This window comes from Chiloscyllium plagiosum, unplaced genomic scaffold, assembly GCF_037043375.1.
Source record: "Chiloscyllium plagiosum isolate Xiang-an unplaced genomic scaffold, Cpla_swu_hap1 HiC_scaffold_48, whole genome shotgun sequence".
Classification (NCBI taxonomy): Eukaryota; Metazoa; Chordata; class Chondrichthyes; order Orectolobiformes; family Hemiscylliidae; genus Chiloscyllium; species Chiloscyllium plagiosum.
Window position 1 is genome coordinate 18062069 of NW_028270186.1, and position 21006 is coordinate 18083074.

Genomic DNA, 21006 nt, shown 5'->3' on the forward strand with positions numbered 1-21006 from the left:
CGGGGGCAGGGCGGTGCCTGGTCGCTGTGGGAGGGGCGGGGTACGGGGGCAGGGCGGTGCCTGGTCGCTGTGGGAGGGGTGGGGTAAGGGGCAGGGCGGTCCCTGGTCGCTGTGGGAGGGGCCACCTACAAACTGACCCCATCCCCAGTGATCTATTACCCTCCCCACACTTACTTGCATTCTGTAAAGACCATTTCCTCTGCAATTCTCATGTCATATTCCTCCGTCCCCTCCTGGCCCCTTCCCCTGTCTCTGCAGGAATTGCAAAGCCTGCGCCCACACCTGCCCCCTCACCTCTGCCCAAGGTCCCAAAGGAGCCTTCTACATCCACCCTCGATTTCCCTGCTCTTCCACACATGGCATTTACTGTCTCCATCGCTCCCGATGTGGAACCCTCTACACTGAGGAGACCGGATACTTACTTGCACAACACTTCAGAGAACATCTCTGGTGGACACACGCACAAAGCAACCCCACCGCCCTGTGGGCAAACACTTTATCTCCCCCTCCCACTCCGCCAAGGACATGCAAGTCCTGGGCCTCCTCCATCGCCAAACCCTCACCACCAGATGCTTGGAGGAGGAACGCCTCATCTTCCACCTTTGGACCCTCCAACTCCACAGGATTAATGTGGACTTCACCAGCACCACGCTCTCGACACAGTGCTTATACGGCTAGTTCACTTCAGTTTCAGTGGTAGTTCAGTTCAGCTCAGTGATAACTCAAAGGACCTTGCTCACAGGAAGGTCTTGCGGTTTGTTCTTGGTGATTGGCATTGCCTGGCATTTGGTCTTAATAGGCCACGCCTGAGTGTTGTTCAGGTCTTTCTGTGTGCTGGCATGGATTGGTGCAGTCGCTGAGAAGTTGTGATTGGTGACTGCTCCCATCTAGAAGGGCACGGGCAGCAGATAGAAGGAAGATTAGCCCTTGCCAGTCTCTCTGTACCACCATCACCGCCCCCCCCCCCACCCAAACGCCACTCACCAACCTGTCAAAATCATGGAGCTCCCTGTCTAATGGTGTGATGGATCTACTAACCCTGTCAGGATGGGATAGAAAACAAACAAATGTGGCGACAGAAGGCTGGCCATCCATGAGGTGCTGTGAGCAGGATCAGTTGGCAGCTTGGTATTGCAAAGGCGCTGGGCCCTGACCATATTCCAGTGATGGTACTCATGACGTGTGATGTGGAATTTGCTGTGCCCCTCGCCAAGCTGTTCCGGTTCGGCTCGGCTCGGCTCGGCTCGAACATGGCCATCTATCCGACAATGTAGGAGATAGTCTGGATATCACCGGTGCACAAAAAGCGGGACAAATCCATCCCAGCTAACCTGCAGCCCTCCAGTCTCATCTTAATCAGTGTTAGCAATAACCACCTCCCCGAAACCTGGTCTGGCTTCCACTCGCCTCGCTCAGCTCCTGATCCCATCAGTTTGAACATGCGCAAAAGAGCTGAATGCTAGAGATTGACTGCCGTTGACATGAGTTTGACTGAATGTGGGTCAGCGAGCTCTCGCCATCAAGGGAACACACTCTGCTGGTTGGGGCCATACCTTGTACAAAGGAAGATAGTTCCAGTTGTTAGAAACCAATCACCTCAGCAGCCAGCCCCTCATTGTCGGAATTCCTCAAAGTGATGCTTGAGATTGAAGCATTTTAACTGCTTCATCAATGACCATCCCTCCATTATAACGTCAGAATGCAGACAGTGAAAGACCTTTCCCTAGGATGATGATGTCAGCTTGTACCAGGGGGCATAACTACAAATTGAGGGGGGGTGAAAGATTTAAGACAGATGTCAGAGGCAGGTTCTTTACACAGAGAGTGGTAAGGGCATGGAATGCCCTACCTGCTAATGTAGTCAACTCAGCCACATTAGGGAGATTTAAACAATCCTTGGATAAGCACATGGATGATGATGGGATAGTGTAGGGGGAACGAGCTGAGAGTAGTTCACAGGTCGGCACAACATCAAGGGCCGAAGGGCCTGTTCTGTGCTGTATTGTTCTGTGATCTATATATGCTCCTGGTTGTATAATGCTCAACACCATAGACTGCTTCTGTGGTCAGTGTCCAAACGCGGTAGCGTCATACAGCATTCAAGCTTGAACTGATCATTTGCAATAAACGTTTACACTGCAAGAGAGAATCTGCCTATCATTTCCTCGATATTCAAAGGTGTTGCCATCTCTGAATTGCCCCGGTATTCAAACTGAGAGGTGCAGCCAGATAAGGAGGAGTAGGTCAGAGGGCTGGGAACTTTGCAGCCAGTAACTCCCCAGAGCCTGTCCCCAACATCACCAAGGTGCGAGTCAGAAGCGTGATGGAATACTCCCCACGTGGATAGAGCTCCAACAGCACTTGAGAAGCTTGACACCACCCAGGACAAAGCGGCCCCTGCTTGATCAATACCCTGTCTACCACCTTCGACATCCACTCCCTCCAGCCCTGACGCTCAGGAGCAGCAGTGGGTACCACCTGCAGGATACACTGTCACAGCTCACTGAGTCTCCTTCCAGATCCATGACCTCTTCTACTTAGAAGGTCAAAGACAGTCAGTGGGTGAAACACTACAGCCCTACCACACCTTTCAGTGACTCGGAAAAATATTCCTGGAAAAATCTGGTTACTTCCCCTGTAACAGTGCCCCGTAACGCCCTCACCTAAAGTATGCAGGCTATAAAAATTCACAAAAGCGTCTCTCACCACCATGGGTAACTAACGTAACAAAATTATTCCGAAAAGCCAATGGAGGTGGTTCTTGAACGTGTGGAACATTCTTTATTTGACCATCCTCCCTGTGGAATTATTGTGCCAACATAACATCAGAGGTTGTTGCTGGGGTTGGAGGGCTGGCTCTATACGGAGAGGCTATTGAATAGGCCGGGGGCTATTTTCCCTGCAGTGATGGAGGCTCAGGGCTGACCTTATAGAGGTTTATAAAATCATAAGGGGCATGGATAGGGTAAATAGACAAGGTCCATGTCCCTGGGCTGGGGGAGTCCAGAACTAGAGGGGCATAGGCGTAGGGTGAGAGGGGAAAGATATAAAAGGGACCTGAGGGGCAACCTTTTCACACAGAGGGTGGTATGTGTATGGAATGAGCTGCCAGAGGATGTGGTGGAGGCTGGTACAATTGCAACATTTAAAAGGCATCTGGATGGGTATATGAATAGGAAGGATTTGGAGGGATATGGGCCGGGTGCTGGCAGGTGGGACTAGATTGGGTTGGGATATCTGGGACAGCATGGATGGGTTGGACCAAAGGGTCTGTTTCCATGCTGTATAGCTCTGACTCGAAAATGATGCTACACTCAACTGCCACTTATTTGCTTGGAAAATCCAGCAGACATTAGAGGGGGCATGGAGGGGACAGACATTCAAGCTGATGTAAATCCAGGTGTACAACCACTTCACTATCTCACTGAGACATCTTAATGTTGGGCTTTCTGTGAGCGAGTTTGTAAACTTGGACGATGTCTCCAGCACGTCACATAACCCTCCAAAATAATACATGGCTTGGAAAAGGTGGATGCTAGGAAATTGTTTCAGTTAAACGAGGAGACTAGGACCCGTGGACACAGCCTTAGAATTAGAGGGGGTCATTTCAGAACAGAAATGCGGAGGCATTTCTTCAGCCAGAGAGTGGTGGGCCTGTGGAATTCATTGCCACGGAGTGCAGTGGAAGCCGGGACGCTAAATGTCTTCAAGGCCGAGATTGATAGATTCTTGTTGTCTCGAGGAATTAAGGGCTACCGGGAGAACGCTGGTAAGTGGAGCTGAAATGCGCATCAGCCATGATTGAATGGCGGAGTGGACTTGATGGGCCGAATGGCCTTACTTCCACTCCTATGTCTTATGGTCTTATGGAGTTCGGAGAGAATCGAAGCAATGTCTTATCATGTTGATTCCTAATTCTATCTTTGAAAACAGAATGCCGAAGACAACAGCTTGAAGCCTATCTCTCCAGAAAAGGGAAGCTGAAGAACCCAGCTCCCAATGCCAGGTTTGTTTTTCATCAGTTATGAGAACAGGTTGTCCGGTGAGGGACCTGATGTGGCCAGGAACGAAGGGTTTGAGGAAAGGAAGCGATTCAAGTACCTGCTGCCAATTGGGATCTGACTCTGCAGAAATCTGTCATTCGCTAAAGCTTACCCGGTCTGGGACGGAAACCGTAATCCTACCGATCAGAGTGACAAAGTTGTCATCGCCTTGAGCTGCAGTCACCAGCTTCAACCCTTCTGGTTAATTGCATGGTTAACACTGCTTCAAAGTGGGTCTGTCATTGGTGGGTGTGGGCAGTCAGTCACAGTCTTTGTCAGGGCATTATTCATCACCTAATCCTGCCATTGCCCAACATTAACCCTTTATCCACGTTTATAAATGCTGAAGGTCCGGGTGGGATGTATCTGCATTTGCAGTCTTTGCAGGATTTATTTGGCGTTATTGAGAAAAAGTGTACATTCTTTCCTTGACGACATTTTTTTCTTGATCCTCTTTGACCAATGGTTTTCGGTAGCTCCCTCTCTCTCCCTAGTGGCCCTCCCTAAACCCTCAGTATGCCAATACAGAAGGTGCAGATGTCCAACTGGACAGGCTTTGGCTGTGGGCCCACAAAATCCCTTACTTACTCCACCAAGACAATGAATCTCCACTTCTCACTGATAGGTTTTTACATACTTTCGAGAAATGTCGACAGCTGCTGTGCTTGTAAATTGGTCTCTCTCTCTCTCTCTCTCTCTCTTCTCCCGCCCTCCCCTCTCTCTCCCCCCCCCACACCCCCTGTCCCTCCCCCCCTCCTCCTCTCTCCCTCCTCCCCCTCCTCCTCTCTCCCTCCTTCCCTCCCCCTCCCACTCCCCCCCCCCTCCTTCCCTCCCCCTCCCACTCCCCCCCCCCTCCTTCCCTCCCCCTCTCACTCCCCCCTCTCCCTCCGTCCCTCCCCCTCTCACTACCCCCTCTCCCTCCGTCCCTCCCCCTCTCACTCCCCCTCTCTCCCGTCCCTCCCCCTCTCTCCCGTCCCTCCCCCTCTCTCCCGTCCCTCCCCCTCTCTCCCGTCCCTCCCCCTCTCTCCCGTCCCTCCCCCTCTCTCCCGTCCCTCCCCCTCTCTCCCGTCCCTCCCCCTCTCTCCCGTCCCTCCCCCTCTCTCCCGTCCCTCCCCCTCTCTCCCGTCCCTCCCCCTCTCTCCCGTCCCTCCCCCTCTCTCCCGTCCCTCCCCCCCCCCTCCCGTCCCTCCCCCCCTCCCTCCCCACTCTCGCCCCCTCCCCACTCTCGCCCCCTCCCCTCTCTCTCCCCCCCCCACACCCCCCGTCCCTCCCCCCCTCCTCCTCTCTCCCTCCTCCCCCTCCTCCTCTCTCCCTCCTTCCCTCCCCCCCCCTCCTTCCCTCCCCCTCTCACTCCCCCCTCTCCCTCCGTCCCTCCCCCTCTCACTACCCCCTCTCCCTCTGTCCCTCCCCCTCTCCCTCCCCCTCTCTCCCGTCCCTCCCCCTCTCTCCCGTCCCTCCCCCCCCTCTCCCGTCCCTCCCCCCCCTCTCCCGTCCCTCCCCCCCCTCTCCCGTCCCTCCCCCCCCTTCCCGTCCCTCCCCCCCTCCCTCCCCACTCTCGCCCCCTCCCCACTCTCGCCCCCTCCCCACTCTCGCCCCCTCCCCACTCTCGCCCCCTCCCCACTCTCGCCCCTTCCCCACTCTCGCCCCTTCCCCACTCTCGCCCCTTCCCCACTCTCGCCCCCTCCCCACTCTCGCCCCCTCCCCACTCTCGCCCCCTCCCCACTCTCGCCCCCTCCCCACTCTCGCCCCCTCCCCACTCTCGCCCCCTCCCCACTCTCGCCCCCCCTCCCCTCTCTCGCCCCCCCTCCCCTCTCTCGCCCCCCCTCCCCTCTCTCGCCCCCCCTCCCCTCTCTCGCCCCCCCTCCCCTCTCTCGCCCCCCCTCCCCTCTCTCGCCCCCCCTCCCCTCTCTCGCCCCCCCTCCCCTCTCTCGCCCCCTCCCCTCTCTCGCCCCCTCCCCTCTCTCGCCCCCCCCTCCCCTCTCTCGCCCCCCCCCTCCCCTCTCTCGCCCCCCCCTCCCCTCTCTCGCCCCCCCCTCCCCTCTCTCGCCCCCCCCTCCCCTCTCTCGCCCCCCCCCTCCCCTCTCTCGCCCCCCCCCTCCCCTCTCTCGCCCCCCCCTCCCCTCTCTCGCCCCCCCCCTCCCCTCTCTCGCCCCCCCCTCCCCTCTCTCGCCCCCCCCTCCCCTCTCTCGCCCCCCCCTCCCCTCTCTCGCCCCCCCCTCCCCTCTCTCGCCCCCCCCTCCCCTCTCTCGCCCCCCCCTCCCCTCTCTCGCCCCCCCCTCCCCTCTCTCGCCCCCCCCCTCCCCTCTCTCGCCCCCCCTCCCCTCTCTCGCCCCCCCCTCCCCTCTCTCGCCCCCCCCCTCCCCTCTCTCGCCCCCCCCTCCCCTCTCTCGCCCCCCCCTCCCCTCCCCCCCCCCCTCCCCTCTCTCGCCCCCCCCCTCCCCTCTCTCGCCCCCCCTCCCCTCTCTCGCCCCCCCCTCCCCTCTCTCGCCCCCCCCTCCCCTCTCTCGCCCCCCCCCTCCCCTCTCTCGCCCCCCCCTCCCCTCTCTCGCCCCCCCCTCCCCTCTCTCGCCCCCCCCTCCCCTCTCTCGCCCCCCCCTCCCCTCTCTCGCCCCCCCCTCCCCTCTCTCGCCCCCCCCTCCCCTCTCTCGCCCCCCCTCCCCTCTCTCGCCCCCCCCTCCCCTCTCTCGCCCCCCCCTCCCCTCTCTCGCCCCCCCCTCCCCTCTCTCGCCCCCCCCTCCCCTCTCTCGCCCCCCCCTCCCCTCTCTCGCCCCCCCCTCCCCTCTCTCGCCCCCCCCTCCCCTCTCTCGCCCCCCCCTCCCCTCTCTCGCCCCCCCCTCCCCTCTCTCGCCCCCCCCCTCCCCTCTCTCGCCCCCCCCCTCCCCTCTCTCGCCCCCCCCTCCCCTCTCTCGCCCCCCCCCTCCCCTCTCTCGCCCCCCCCCTCCCCTCTCTCGCCCCCCCCCTCCCCTCTCTCGCCCCCCCCCTCCCCTCTCTCGCCCCCCCCCCTCCCCTCTCTCGCCCCCCCTCCCCTCTCTCGCCCCCCCTCCCCTCTCTCGCCCCCCCCTCCCCTCTCTCGCCCCCCCCCCTCTCTCGCCCCCCCCTCCCCTCTCTCGCCACCCCTCCCGCCACCCCTCCCCTCCCCCCCTCCTCCTCCTCCCCCTCTCCTCCTCCTCCCCCCTCTCCTCCTCCTCCCCCCTCTCCTCCACCTCCCCCCACTCCACCTCCCCCCCTCTCACCCCCCCCCCCTCTCCCCCCCCCTCTCTCTCCCCCCCCCTCTCACCCCCCCCACTCACCCCCCCCCACACTCCCCCCCCACTCTCCCCCCCCCCCACTCACCCCCCCCCCCCCTCTCCCCCCCCCCTCTCTCCCCCCCCCTCACTCCCCCCCCCACTCTCCCCCCCCCTCTCTCCCCCCCCCTCTCTCCCCCCCCCTCTCTCCCCCCCCCCTCACCCCCCCCCTCACTCCCCCCCCCCTCTCCCCCCCCTCTCTCCCCCCCCTCTCTCCCCCCCCCTCTCACCCCCCCCCCTCTCTCCCCCCCCCTCTCTCCCCCCCCCTCTCTCCCCCCCCTCTCTCCCCTCCCCTCTCCCCTCCCCTCTCCCCTCCCCCCTCCCCTCCTCCCCTCTCCCCTCCCCTCTCCCCTCCCTCTCCCCTCCCCTCTCCCCTCCCCTCTCCCTCCCCTCTCCCCTCCCCTCTCCCCTCCCCTCTCCCCTCCCCTCTCCCCTCCCCTCTCCCCTCCCCTCTCCCCTCCCCTCTCCCCTCCCCTCTCCCCTCCCCTCTCCCCTCCCCTCTCCCCTCCCCTCTCCCCTCCCCTCTCCCCTCCCCTCTCCCCTCCCCTCTCCCCTCCCCTCTCCCCCCCCTCTCCCCTCCCCTCTCCCCTCCCCTCTCCCCTCCCCTCTCCTCTCCCCTCTCCCCTCCCCTCCCCTCTCCCCTCCCCTCCCCTCTCCCCTCTCCCCTCTCCTCTCCCCTCCCCTCTCCCCTCTCCCCTCTCCCCTCCCCTCTCCCCTCCCCTCCCCTCTCCCTCCCCTCTCCCCTCCCCTCCCCTCTCCCCTCCCCTCCCCTCTCCCCTCTCCCCTCCCCTCTCCCCTCCCCTCCCCTCTCCCCTCCCCCCTCTCCCCCTCTCCCCTCTCCCCCTCTCCCCCTCGCCCCCTCGCCCCCTCGCCCCCTCGCCCCCTCGCCCCCTCGCCCCCTCGCCCCTCTCCCCTCTCTCCCCTCCCCCTCTCTCCCCTCCCCCTCTCTCCCCTCCCCCTCTCTCCCCTCCCCCTCTCTCCCCTCCCCCTCTCTCCCCTCCCCCTCTCTCCCCTCCCCCTCTCTCCCCTCCCCCTCTCTCCCCTCCCCCTCTCTCCCCTCCCCCTCTCTCCCCTCCCCCTCTCTCCCCTCCCCCTCTCTCCCCTCCCCCTCTCTCCCCTCCCCCTCTCTCCCCTCCCCCTCTCTCCCCTCCCCCTCTCTCCCCTCCCCCTCTCTCCCCTCCCCCTCTCTCCCCTCCCCCTCTCTCCCCTCCCCCTCTCTCCCCTCCCCCTCTCTCCCCTCCCCCTCTCTCCCCTCCCCCTCTCTCCCCTCCCCCTCTCTCCCCTCCCCCTCTCTCCCCTCCCCCTCTCTCCCCTCCCCCTCTCTCCCCTCCCCCTCTCTCCCCTCCCCCTCTCTCCCCTCCCCCTCTCTCCCCTCCCCCTCTCTCCCCTCCCCCTCTCTCCCCTCTCTCTCTCTCCCCTCCCCCTCTCTCTCTCTCCCCTCCCCCTCCTCCTCTCTCCCCCTCCCCTCTCCCCTCTCCCCCTCCTCTCTCCCCCCTCCTCTCTCCCCCCTCCTCTCTCCCCCCTCCTCTCTCCCCCCTCCTCTCTCCCCCCTCCTCTCTCCCCCCTCCTCTCTCCCCCCTCCTCTCTCCCCCCTCCTCTCTCCCCCCTCCCTCTCTCCCCCCTCCTCTCTCCCCCCTCCCTCCCTCTCTCCCCCTCCCTCCCTCTCTCCCCCCTCCCTCCCTCTCTCCCCTCTCTCTTCCCCCCCGCCCCTCTCTTCCCCCCCCCGCCCCTCTCTTCCCCCCCCCGCCCCTCTCTTCCCCCCCCCGCCCCTCTCTTCCCCCCCCCGCCCCTCTCTTCCCCCCCCCCGCCCCTCTCTTCCCCCCCCCGCCCCTCTCTTCCCCCCCCCGCCCCTCTCTTCCCCCCCCCGCCCCTCTCTTCCCCCCCCCCGCCCCTCTCTTCCCCCCCCCGCCCCTCTCTTCCCCCCCCCCGCCCCTCTCTTCCCCCCCCCGCCCCTCTCTTCCCCCCCCCGCCCCTCTCTTCCCCCCCCCGCCCCTCTCTCTTCCCCCCCCCGCCCCTCTCTCTTCCCCCCCCCGCCCCTCTCTCTTCCCCCCCCCCGCCCCTCTCTCTTCCCCCCCCCCGCCCCTCTCTCTTCCCCCCCCCGCCCCTCTCTTCCCCCCCCGCCCCTCTCTCTTCCCCCCCCGCCCCTCTCTTCCCCCCCCCGCCCCTCTCTCTTCCCCCCCCCCGCCCCTCTCTCTTCCCCCCCCCCGCCCCTCTCTTCCCCCCCCCGCCCCTCTCTTCCCCCCCCCCGCCCCTCTCTTCCCCCCCCCCGCCCCTCTCTTCCCCCCCCCCCGCCCCTCTCTTCCCCCCTCTCCCCCCCAATAGACATTTAAACCCCATCTCTGAGTGAAACCCGTGTCTGTATTTGAGTCCGGTTTGATTCTCTTCCCAGGTCCTACTTAGGAGACAGGACAAACCGGAAAGCACCGCCGGTGGCGGCGGCAGCATTGGACTTTGGCTCGGTAAGTCCCAATGTTTTCCGCAAACGGTCCTCCCCCCGCCCCCCGCCATGTAACCAAGCAAACACCTTTTTGAGTTGGCGTGCCACTCCGAGTGCCTGGGTAGAAGGAGCCAAGTGTCGGTTGAATGGACTCTTTGAGCGGTGGTTTTCGGGAAAGGCACCTGCTGGCGACACGTTCGGTCCGCCCTTTACTGGCCCGAAGCGAAGCGAATCCCGCAGCCGGTCCTGGCCCGGTGTGCCCCGGCCAGCGTGTCCCGCTGCCCTCCCTCTTTCTGGGACGCTTGGCTGAGCCTTGCCAGGGTCCCTCCTGGCTATTTCTGCACCACGCCATTTATTTAGGCTCTGCCCCCACACTCTCTCGACTCGGCTGGGGCGGGGGGGACGTTGCAAATGAAAAGCAGAAATTGTTAAGGTAGCCAAAAGATTCAAGCATTTTCTCCCTACCACCTCCTCACTCACCCACCCACCACCTCCTCACCCACCACCTCCTCACTTCCTGTTAACAAGAATAAGGCTCAGTATTTACATTCAAAGTTTTAGTTGGAGTCCACGTGTTTGGGCGGTGAAATTGGCTTCTCTGAATCCATTTTGCACGAGCTTTTTTTTTCTTCTTGTCTTGTTTCAGAAGGGAAATCTGAAAGCTGGTCCTCTGGCCAAGCCAGCTAAATACAAAGGCACCAGTCACCTCACATCATCGAACCATGCCATCTCAGTGGCTACAAGGTCCAAAACTCATCCCGAGGCGAAAACCTCTGAAGCCGAGCAGACCCTCGCCAAAGCTCTGCCTGCCTTTTCCCGAGGAAGCATCACCAGCGACGAGAGCGTCTCCACTTCATTCCCAGCGGAGTCAAATCCCGCCAACAACAACGCTACTGCCGGTCGGAACGCCGGTTCGGGACAATGCCCCACAGTCTGTGCTAAAAGCAGCCCTCACGTGGACGGCCAAGAGACCACTGTGGGCACAGCTCCCAACGCTGGGCACTCCACCGGTATGGCTTTCACTAAACCTTATCCAGACCAGGCAGTTCAAACGCGAGTCAGCACGTCAAATGCTTCCTACAATCCGATATGGGCTATTGGCGTAGTCAGAGCGGCCCCCCGTGCAGCGAAACCTGCAGGATTGGCCAAACCAGGCCCCAATGCAGCGAAACTCGGCCTCAATGCGGCAAAACCTGAAGGATTGGCAAAACTAGGCCCCAGTGCCGCGAAACCTGCAGGATTGGTGAAACTCGGCTCCAATGCGGCAAAACCAGGCTCCAACGCAGCAAAACCTGCAGGATTGGCCAAACCAGGCCCCAATGCAGCGAAACCTGCAGGATTGGTGAAACTAGGCTCCAATGTGGCGAAACCAGGCTCCAATGTAGTGAAACCTGCAGGATTGGCCAAACCAGGCGCCAATGCTGTGAAACCTGCAGGATTGGCAAAACCAGGCGCCAATGCAGTGAAACATGCAGGATTGGCAAAACCAGGCGCCAATGCTGTGAAACCTGCAGGATTGGCAAAACCAGGCGCCAATGCAGTGAAACATGCAGGATTGGCAAAACCAGGCGCCAATGCTGTGAAACCTGCAGGATTGGCAAAACCAGGCCCCAATGCAGCAAAACTTGCTGGGTTGGCAAAGCCAGTCGCTAACGCAGCGAAACCAGGCCCCCGTGCAGCGGAACCTGCGAGTGTGGTGATTGTACAAAAGCAGTTGATAGATGCCGACCCGGTGAAGAACGATGACTACCAGAGATTGAGTAAATCCGCGCGACGGGCGCCAAGCGCCACAACCAAGCCACAGAATGGGGCGAGTCCGACTGGAAACCAGCCGGCGCCAATCTGGCGACCTTTCACCAGGTCTGCTCCGAAAGCACATCCTGCTTTGTGGTCCGCGCCCAGGAGCCTGAGGGGCAGGAGAGGAGCAGTACAGAGTGCAAGCAAGTCGGTAATCAGCACCGCCAAATGTCGGGGAGGTGAAAGCACTGTTCGCAAAACAGCAAAGGGACAGGATGAGAGGAGGTAGGAAATCACTGAAGCTACAGTTCGAAACGGTTGCTAGGCCATTCAGCCCATTGAGTCTGCGCTGCCATTCGAGGAGATCACGGCCAATCTGACTATCGCCAGCTCCATGTTGCAGGCCTTATCCCGAATGTGTCGTTCTCAGCCCTGACAAACATCCTTAAACAGGCCCAAAAGCTGCGTCAGTTTTCCAGGGGTGGTCTGACCAGTGGAATCATAGAATCCGCATGCGGTGTGGAAACAGGCCCTTCAGCCCAACAAGTCCAAACTGACCCTCCGATGGGTAACCTACCCACACTTGTTCCCCGGACCCATTACTCAACGTTAACCCCTCACTAGTGCTCCTAACCTACACATCCCTGAACACTATTGGCAGCTTATTATGATCAATCCACCCAAACCTACACATCCCTGAGCACTGTGGGTAATTTAGCACGGCCAATCCACCCTAACCTACACATCCCTGAGCACTATGGGTAATTTAACATGGCCAATCCACCCTAACCTGCACATCCCTGAACACTATGGGTAATTTAGCACGGCCAATCCACCCTAACCTACACATCCCTGAGCACTATGGGTAATTTAGCACGGCCAATCCACCCTAACCTACACATCCCTGAACACTATGGGTAATTTAGCACGGCCGATCCACCCTAACCTGCACATCCCTGAGCACTATGGGTAATTTAGCATGGCTGATCCACCCTAACCTGCACATCCCTGAGCACTATGGGTAATTTAGCATGGACAATTCCCTAACCTGCACATCTTTAGAGGAAAGTGGAGCACACCCACACAGACACGGTGGCGGCAGTGTTGGGGGGCAGAACGTGCAAACTCCACACAGATAGATGCCCGAAGCCCGAGGCTGGAATCAAATCCGGGTCCCAGGCGCCGTGAGACAGCGGTGCTAACCACTGAGCCCCCGTGTGTTGGGTCGTTTTAACAAGCTCTTCCCCTTTTGTACTCTGCTGGTGGTTGATGAGGCTGGATGCTTGTTGACGGTAATGTGGTAATGGTGCGTGTGGCCCTTCAGAACGCAGTTGACACTGTAGCAAGCATGGATCCAAAGCTGGCTGAGTGATTGGAGCCAGGGTGACGGGCAATGGATGGCGGTTTGTGGTGGAATTCCCCAGGGACCTTCTGTTTTTCCTGCTTTCAATGTTGGTGATCTGGGTGTCGGCGTGCAGATGGTCCAGGTCTTGGCAGAACTTGGGAGTAGAGGGAGCTGAGGGGGCACAGAGGAACCTCGATTATCCGGCATTCAGGAACCGATTTCCGGATGATCCGAACAACTTTGCAACGTCCCGATTCTTGGCTGATTGTGTTATCCGGCATTCGATTGTCTTTCCGGCATTCATATTTGATGAACCGATTGAAATGCTCCCCACCTTTGTCCTTCAGATAATAGAGGTTCCTCTGTATCTGCACCGATCACTGAAGGTGGCAGGACTGCAGGAGAGGGCAGTGAATAAAGCACCCAGTGTCCTTGGCTTCATGAAACGGGGCACGGAGCCCAAGAGCAGGGAGCTGGAGGGACTTCAGCTGAAGGATTGTGTCCAGTTGGGGGTGCCACATTACAGCAGGAGAGTGAACGCATTGTGGGGGGGGGGGGGAAGAGAGCCATTTATACGGACAGTTTGATAAACGGGAACGTGTCAGTTACAAATGTTGGGACTGGTTTCATTGGAGAGAAGAAGAGGTTAGATCGAGATTTTCAAAAGCATGCGTGAGCTGGATACAGTCACAAAGGGAGAGGCTGTTCCTCCATCTGAAAGGGAGAAGATTGACAGGCTATTGGGATTTGGTGATGCGCAAAAGACATGGTCGGTTCACGGGCAAGGAGCCTACAACCTACCACCACCCCCTCTGGATCACTTATCCTCAAACCTCCCTCACTTTTATTGGCATTCTTTGTCTCGCGCTCTGTCTCTCTCGCGCTCTCCGTAGCCCGTCTCTCTCTCGCGCTCTCCGTAGCCCGTCTCTCTCTCGCGCTCTCCGTAGCCCGTCTCTCTCTCGCGCTCTCCGTAGCCCGTCTCTCTCTCGCGCTCTCCGTAGCCCGTCTCTCTCTCGCGCTCTCCGTAGCCCGTCTCTCTCTCGCGCTCTCCGTAGCCCGTCTCTCTCTCGCGCTCTCCGTAGCCCGTCTCTCTCTCGCGCTCTCCGTAGCCCGTCTCTCTCTCGCGCTCTCCGTAGCCCGTCTCTCTCGCGCGCTCTCCGTAGCCCGTCTCTCTCGCGCGCTCTCCGTAGCCCGTCTCTCTCGCGCGCTCTCCGTAGCCCGTCTCTCTCGCGCGCTCTCCGTAGCCCGTCTCTCTCGCGCGCTCTCCGTAGCCCGTCTCTCTCGCGCGCTCTCCGTAGCCCGTCTCTCTCGCGCGCTCTCCGTAGCCCGTCTCTCTCGCGCGCTCTCCGTAGCCCGTCTCTCTCGCGCGCTCTCCGTAGCCCGTCTCTCTCGCGCGCTCTCCGTAGCCCGTCTCTCTCGCGCGCTCGCCCCCTCTCGGTCTCGCTAGACGGCGCAATCTTCCAACCTGCTTTCCTGTTATGTGTTTACCTCTCTGCCTTTCAGCCAAATAACTTGTGCTGTTTCAGCTCCTGGTTCTGGCAAGTTCTTACAAGTTCTCACAAATGTGTTGTGAGAGGCAAAAGTTTAAACCATTGTAACCCACCCCCACCAGATGGAATCAGGCTGCTGCATGCAGAGATACAATCTCTTCACGTTCGTCCGTCTTCCTGGCATCCGCTGTCTTGTTGACAAACAACATACAGAGGAGAAAGTGAGGTCTGCAGATGCTGGAGATCAAGTTGAAACTTGATTGCTGGAACAGCACAGCAGGTCAGGCAGCATCCAGGGAACAGGAGATTCGACGTTTCGGGCACAGGCCCTTCTTCAGGAACATACAGAACCGAACAAAGTTTGATTCTGGGGGCAGCGATGGAGCCCCGTGGATTTATCTCCACCATACCCTGCATGGTTTCAAAACTTGTTTCTGCATTTTTACACACTCATTTCATTTCCAGTATTTTCAAAAGATAAGCCATCGACAAGTCAGGAGGGTGTGTGAGGGAATACTCCCCACTTGCCCTGGATGGTGGGGGTTGGGGGGGGCGGGGGGGACAACTCCAATAACACTCAAGCTTGATATCATCCAGGGACAAAGCAGCCCCCGCTCGATTGTCCCCACCCCCACAAACCCCCCCACCCCCCACCGCTCAGTAACAGCAGTGGGTACCATCTACAAGACGCACTGCAGCAACTCCCCCAGGCTCCTCAGACAGCACCTTCCAAACCCCACGGCCATCGGGAAGGACAAGGGGCAGCAGGTACATGGGAACACCACCCCCCTGCAAGTTCCCCTCCGAGCCCCTCACCGTCCTGGCCCTCCCTGCTGTAAGGCCGCTGACCTGAAGCAATAACTGGGCTTGTCTCTGTCTGTCTGCGGGGAGGGGTCATGTGCACGGGTCCCTGTTTCGGAGGCTCGCCCCCGTGTCTGTTTTCACTGACGTCTCCTCCTCCTGGTCTCCTTTCTCAGGAGACTCCTGGACGAGTGGTTGGCGTCCAAAGGGAGGACCTACAAACGACCGGCCATGCCCACCCCATTCACCAGATCGGCCCAGTCCGTCAAGAAGAATTTGGAGCTGTCCTTCTGGGAGGCGATTGAGGAGGAGGAGCAGGACGAGCAGCGGAGCCTCAAGGCCCGGGTGGATCACGCACTGGACGGCTGCCTGCAGTTACTGCAGAAGGTACGGGGCTAGCGACCCGAGTATGGCCCAACTGACGGAAAGGTCGCACCGAGTCGCCGGGCTCCTGCAATCGAGGCACACCGCGGGGTTTGTGTCCACTGTCGAGATCAGAGTGGGGCTGCAAAAGCACAGCAGCTCAGGCAGCATCCGAGGGGCAGGGAAATCAACGGTTCAGGCAGCAGCCCTTCGTCAGGAATACAGGCAGAGAGCCTGCAGGATGGAGAGAGAAATGGGGGAGAAAGTAGCATAGAGTACAATGGGTGGGTGGGGGTGGGGATGGAGGTGAGAGGTCAGAGGGGAGGGTGGGGCGGGTAGGACAGCTCATGGGGACGATGCTGAGCTGGAAGGTTGGAACTGGGGTGAGGTGGGGGGAAGGGGAAATGAGGAAGCTGGTGAAGTCCACATTGATGCCCTGGGGTTGGACGGTGCCGAGGTGGAAGATGAGGTTTGTGTCCGGACCACACCGATGTTTTGTGCTGCATGAGTCAATTGGAGGGGTTGACAGGGGAAGCCAGTAAGGGGCGGTATTCCAAAACGGGCTCTGGGCAGCAGATAAGATGGCAGCTTCCCCCACCCAATCCACCCCCCCCCCCCCCGATGGTGGAAGGATCGAGAGCCATGCGAGGGGTTTGGGGGGGTGGGGGTGGTGTGTGTGAGAAATGGAAAGCATCCTGGCCAGCCTGCTGTTGCTGCACCCGAGAGGATGCAGCTGTTTCACCGGGTTTGGTGGGGGCCGGGGGGCATTATCTCTTTGTCTCCCTCACGGTGGGCCGCCTGCTGGATCACTGGGTGATCTCCCTTGGGCTTGTAGACGCCGGTTCAGATCCCCACCATGTGAGACCCCCCCCCTCCCCACCCTGGTTTGGCTGAGAGGAGGGTGTATAACATCCTACACCCCCCCCCCCCCCCCCCCTCCCAGGGCTCAGTGTGGGGGCCCCCTTGTCATCTGTGGTTTGTGTAGACTTGACCGTTGGACGGTCGATCGGCGAGTTTGCAGAGAGGGCCAGGAGTGGTGGGGGTGGTAAACAATGAGGAGGATAGCCTTCGATTCCAGGAGAATGTAGATGGGCTGAATCGATATGAACCAGTGGGAATGTCGCTTGGCCGGGGCAAACATGACAAAGCGGTAACCGACACCAGGACCCTGGGAAGCACTCCGAGTCAGAGGAGCGTGGTGTACATGTACACCAGTCCCTTAACGTAGTGGGACAGCGGGGGGAATAAAGTGGTTCAGCAGGATTATGGGATACTTGCCTTCATTAACCGAGGCGTCGAGTTTATGAACAGTGAGGGTTTGGCTGGATACTCTACACAGGTGGGTGAGGCCACACAGAGAGAGTATTGCGGGCAGTTCTGGCATCCACGTTATAGGAGGGAGATTTACCAGGATGGTGCCTCATGGTGGGGGCTGGAGAGTTTCAGTTCGTGAAGAGGGATCAGACTGAGGCAGTTTTCACTAGAGCAAAGGAGATGGAGAGGGGACGTGATTGAGATGGATTAATGTGTGTGGATTCGCTATTGGCTGGCCCAGAGAAGACAGAGGGTACTGGTGGAAGGGTGTCTTTCAGACTGGAGGTGCCTGACTAGTGGTGTTGCGCAGGGATCCGTCCTGGGATCTCTACTGTTTATGGTATATATAGATGGGTGGGTTAGTAAGTGTACAGACAGTACCGAGATCGGTGGAGTTGTGGGGGGGGTGTAGAAGGTTGTCAAGCAGGATATAGACCAGCTGCAGATATGGGCGGCAAAATAGCACCCAGAGTTTAATCCAGGAAAGTGTGTAACGCTGCGCTTTTGGAGATCAATGTTCCGGAAAAGTGGTTGGGGGGGGGGGGGGGGGGTGGGGCGGCTATCGATTGAGTAGAAACCCTGATCACGTCAAAGGAGGATTTAGGTGGGGCACTCTCAATGCCAAGGCTCTGGAGGTGGGGGGGCGGGGGAGGCACACGCTGGGCATTGGAAGCACTGGTACTGACCGAGCTGATGGCGTCCTCGAGGACACGGTTGACCGACTGGGTCTGCGGCAGGCTGTGAGGGCGCTGGTCTCTCACGGCGTAGGGGAGACGGCCTGTCGGATGGGGTGTGTGGGGGGGGGGGGGGGGGGAGTGGGCAGCTTTCACCGTCTGGCTTTGTTTGCGCACACAGGGCTCCCCTCCTGAGCAAGTGGCCGCAGCGCTGCTGGCTGTCCCGGAAGGGGAGAGGTTCGCCAAGTTCTGGATCTGTCGGGCCCACTTGCTGGAAAGGACCGGTCCGCTGGAAGCTGTCATCGCACTGTATGAGCAGGCTGTGCACAGTGGGGCGGAGGTCAGTGCTGAAAGACTCTACAGAGGCCCTTTAGAAATGTCTGGGGCTTCGTGCCTCCGAAAGCAGAGTGAGCACAACACAGCCAGCGGGCCCCTGCCTCTGCGGCACCTTGCCCCCGGGTTCACCCTCGAGTTCTGCGGTGTGTGTGGCGGACGTGCCTGAAGGCAGCAAGCCTGTGGGGGTGGAGAGGGTTAGTCATCGGTCTGCCCGCACCTCTTCCCACGAAGAGCCCGAGGCAGCGACGTGGGAAGTCGGCTGGGTAAACACGGCCACTTCTCCAGTCGCAAGATGCACTGAACCGCAGCGGGGTGGTTCACTTAACCTGCGTGTGAATCAGTGGGCCAGAAGAAAAGGCCAATTTTTCATTGTGTGGGGGAGGGCCCATTGCCGAGAGTGGAGGCTGGGACACATGCTTTCACTGACCCGTTGCACCGAAGGAGCGAGACTTCAGGGCAGCAGTTTGCAGCTGTTGCTGATCCAGGGTTCCCCCCGCCCTGCCCCGCCCCCACCATGTATTTTTTTTCTGAAGAGTTGTTAAAACTGGCCATCCTTCTGAAAGCTGACCCCTGCCCGCCTTGTCTTTCAGCCCGTCGAAGAGTTGCGGTCTGCGCTGGTGGAAGCCATCATGAGGAACGCGAACGCTCTGTCGGCCTCTGCAGGTAACTCCGCAGCCCTGAGCCCGCGCTACGGGCCGTCAGAGTGACCGGCAACAGTGGGGCGCCTCTCTTTTCAAGCATTACCGCTGCGTCACGGGCGTGCCCGAAACCGTTTTGGGGGGGGGGGGGGGTAGGGGGTGTCGGAGATGGTTGCAGCTTCTGAGGACAAGGGAGAGACCACCTGAGCCAACTTGAAGGGTTAGGCATTTCCCTTGGCAGCTAAGTGGACGGCGTAGTTGGAAATAAAGCCACATCGGCCGGGGGGGGGGACAGAGCAGACTGCACAGCGAGCAGACCAAATCCAACCTGGCCAGTTAGTTACCACCCCATCGGTCTCCTCTCAGTCATCAGTAAAGCGAGGGATCACCAACCGGGCTATCGAGCAGCACTCGCTCAGCAATAACCTGCTCAGTGACCGCCCCCCCCCCCCCAGTTTGGGTTTCGCCAGGGTCACTCAGCTCCTGACCTCATTACAGCCTTGGTTCCAACACGGACAAAAGGGGCCGAATTCCAGAGGGGAGGGGAGAGGTGGCGGCCCTTGACATCACGGCTGCGTTCGACCGAGTGTGGCATCAAACAGCCCTGGCAAAACTGGAATCAGTGGGCACCAGGGGGCAAGCTCCCCGCTGGTTGGAGTCCTACCTGGCACACAGCGAGTTGGTTGTTGGAGGTCAGTCGTTTCACCTCCAGGACGTCTCTGCTGGAGTCCCTCAGGGTAGGGTCATAGGCCCAACCATCTTCCTCAATGGCCTTCCCTCAGTCACAAGGTCAGGCGTGGGGATGTCCGTCAATGATTGCACAGTGTTCAGCACCATTCGCGACTCCTCAGGTACGGAAGCAGTCCGTGTTCAAAAACAACCAGATCTGGGCGATATCCAATGCTCGTCCTGAAACGTTGACGTCTCCACCTCCTGATGCTGCTTTGCTTGCTGTGGTCCTTCCAGCCTCCTGCCTGTCCACCTCGGACTCCAACAACTGCAGGCTTTTCCTTGTCTCGAATGTCCAGGCTTGGGCTGACAAGTGGCAAGTAATATTCGTGCCACCCAAACGCCAGGCTATGATCGTCACCGATGAGAGACCATCTAACCACAGCCCCTTGATGGTGTTACCATCACTGAATCCCCCCCTCCCAAACGACCAACATTCTGGGAGTTACCACTGACCAGACACTCCACCGGACTCACCACATAAACACAGCAGCTGCAGGAGCAGGTCAGATGGTAGGAATTCTGCAGCGAGTAACTCACGCCCTGACTCTCTTCCCCACTTCACCCCCCCCCCCCCCCAAAAGCCTGTTCCCACCATCAACAAGGCACACAAGTATGGAGTGTGTGATGGAATAATCCCCACTTGCCCTGGATGGGAGGCAGATCCGACAACACTCGAGAAGCTCGACACCATCCAGGGACAAAGCAGCCCCGCTCGATTGTCCCCACCCCCACAAACCCCTACTCCCTCCACCCCCCCGACGCTCAGTAACAGCAGTGGGTACCATCTACAAGACGCACTGCAGCAACTCCCCCAGGCTCCTCAGACAGCACCTTCCAAACCCCACGGCCACTTCCATCGGGAAGGACAAGGGGCAGCAGGTACATGGGAACACCACCCCCCCTGCAAGTTCCCCTCCGAGCCCCTCACCGTCCGCGACTCGGAAATATATCGGCCGTTCCTTCAGTGTCGCTGGGTCAGAATCCCGGGACTCCCTCCCTGAGGGTGCTGTGTGAGGAGGGTCCCTACACCACACGGGACTGCAGCAGTTCAAGATGGCAGCTCTCCCCCACCCTCTCAAGGGGGCAATTGGGGGGAGCGTGGACAGTAAATGCTGTATCCAGCCAGCAACACCCACGTGGAGTCATAGTCATGGAGATGTACAGCATGGAAACAGACTCTTCAGTCCAACCCGTCCATGCCGACCCAGATATCCCAACCCAATCTAGTCCCACCTGCCAGCACCCGGCCCATATCCCTCCCAAACCCTTCCTATTCAGATACCCATCCAAATGCCGCTTAAATGTTGCAGTTGTACCAGCCTCCACCACTTCCTCTGGCAGCTCATTCCATACACGTACCACCCTCTGCGTGAAAACGTTGCCCCTTAGGTCTCTTTTATATCTTTCCCCTCTCGCCCTCTAGTTCTGGACTACCCCACCCCAAGGAAAAGACCTTGTCTATTTACCCTATCCATGCCCCCTCGTGATTTTATAAACCTCTATAAGGTCACCCCTCAGCCTCCGACGCTCCAGGGAAAACAGCCCAGCCTGTTCAGCCTCTCCCTGTAGCTCAAACCCTCCAACCCTGGCAACATCCTTGTAAATCTTTTCTGAACCCTTTCAAGTTTCACAACATCTTTCCGATAGGAAGGAGACCAGAATTCCACACAATATTCCAACAGTGGCCTAACCAATGTCCTGTAACAGCCGCAACATGACCTCCCAACTCCTGTACTCAATACTCTGACCAATAAAGGAAAGCATACCAAACGCTGCCTTCACTATCCTATCTACCTGCGACTCCACTTTCAA

General features: G+C 59.8%; 1 protein-coding gene across 1 annotated transcript in view; it reads left to right on the forward strand.

Annotated features, from left to right (window-relative positions):
* LOC122544828 (uncharacterized) overlaps window positions 1-21006 on the forward strand; it is a 42748-nt gene that overhangs the window by 17509 nt on the left and 4233 nt on the right. Inside the window, exons 2-7 of the mRNA XM_087984260.1 lie at window positions 3934-4006; window positions 9717-9786; window positions 10411-11786; window positions 15314-15524; window positions 17670-17828; window positions 18415-18487. Of these exons, the coding sequence (XP_087840386.1) occupies window positions 3934-4006; window positions 9717-9786; window positions 10411-11786; window positions 15314-15524; window positions 17670-17828; window positions 18415-18487 (1962 nt within the window). The remainder of the gene's footprint in view (window positions 1-3933; window positions 4007-9716; window positions 9787-10410; window positions 11787-15313; window positions 15525-17669; window positions 17829-18414; window positions 18488-21006) is intronic.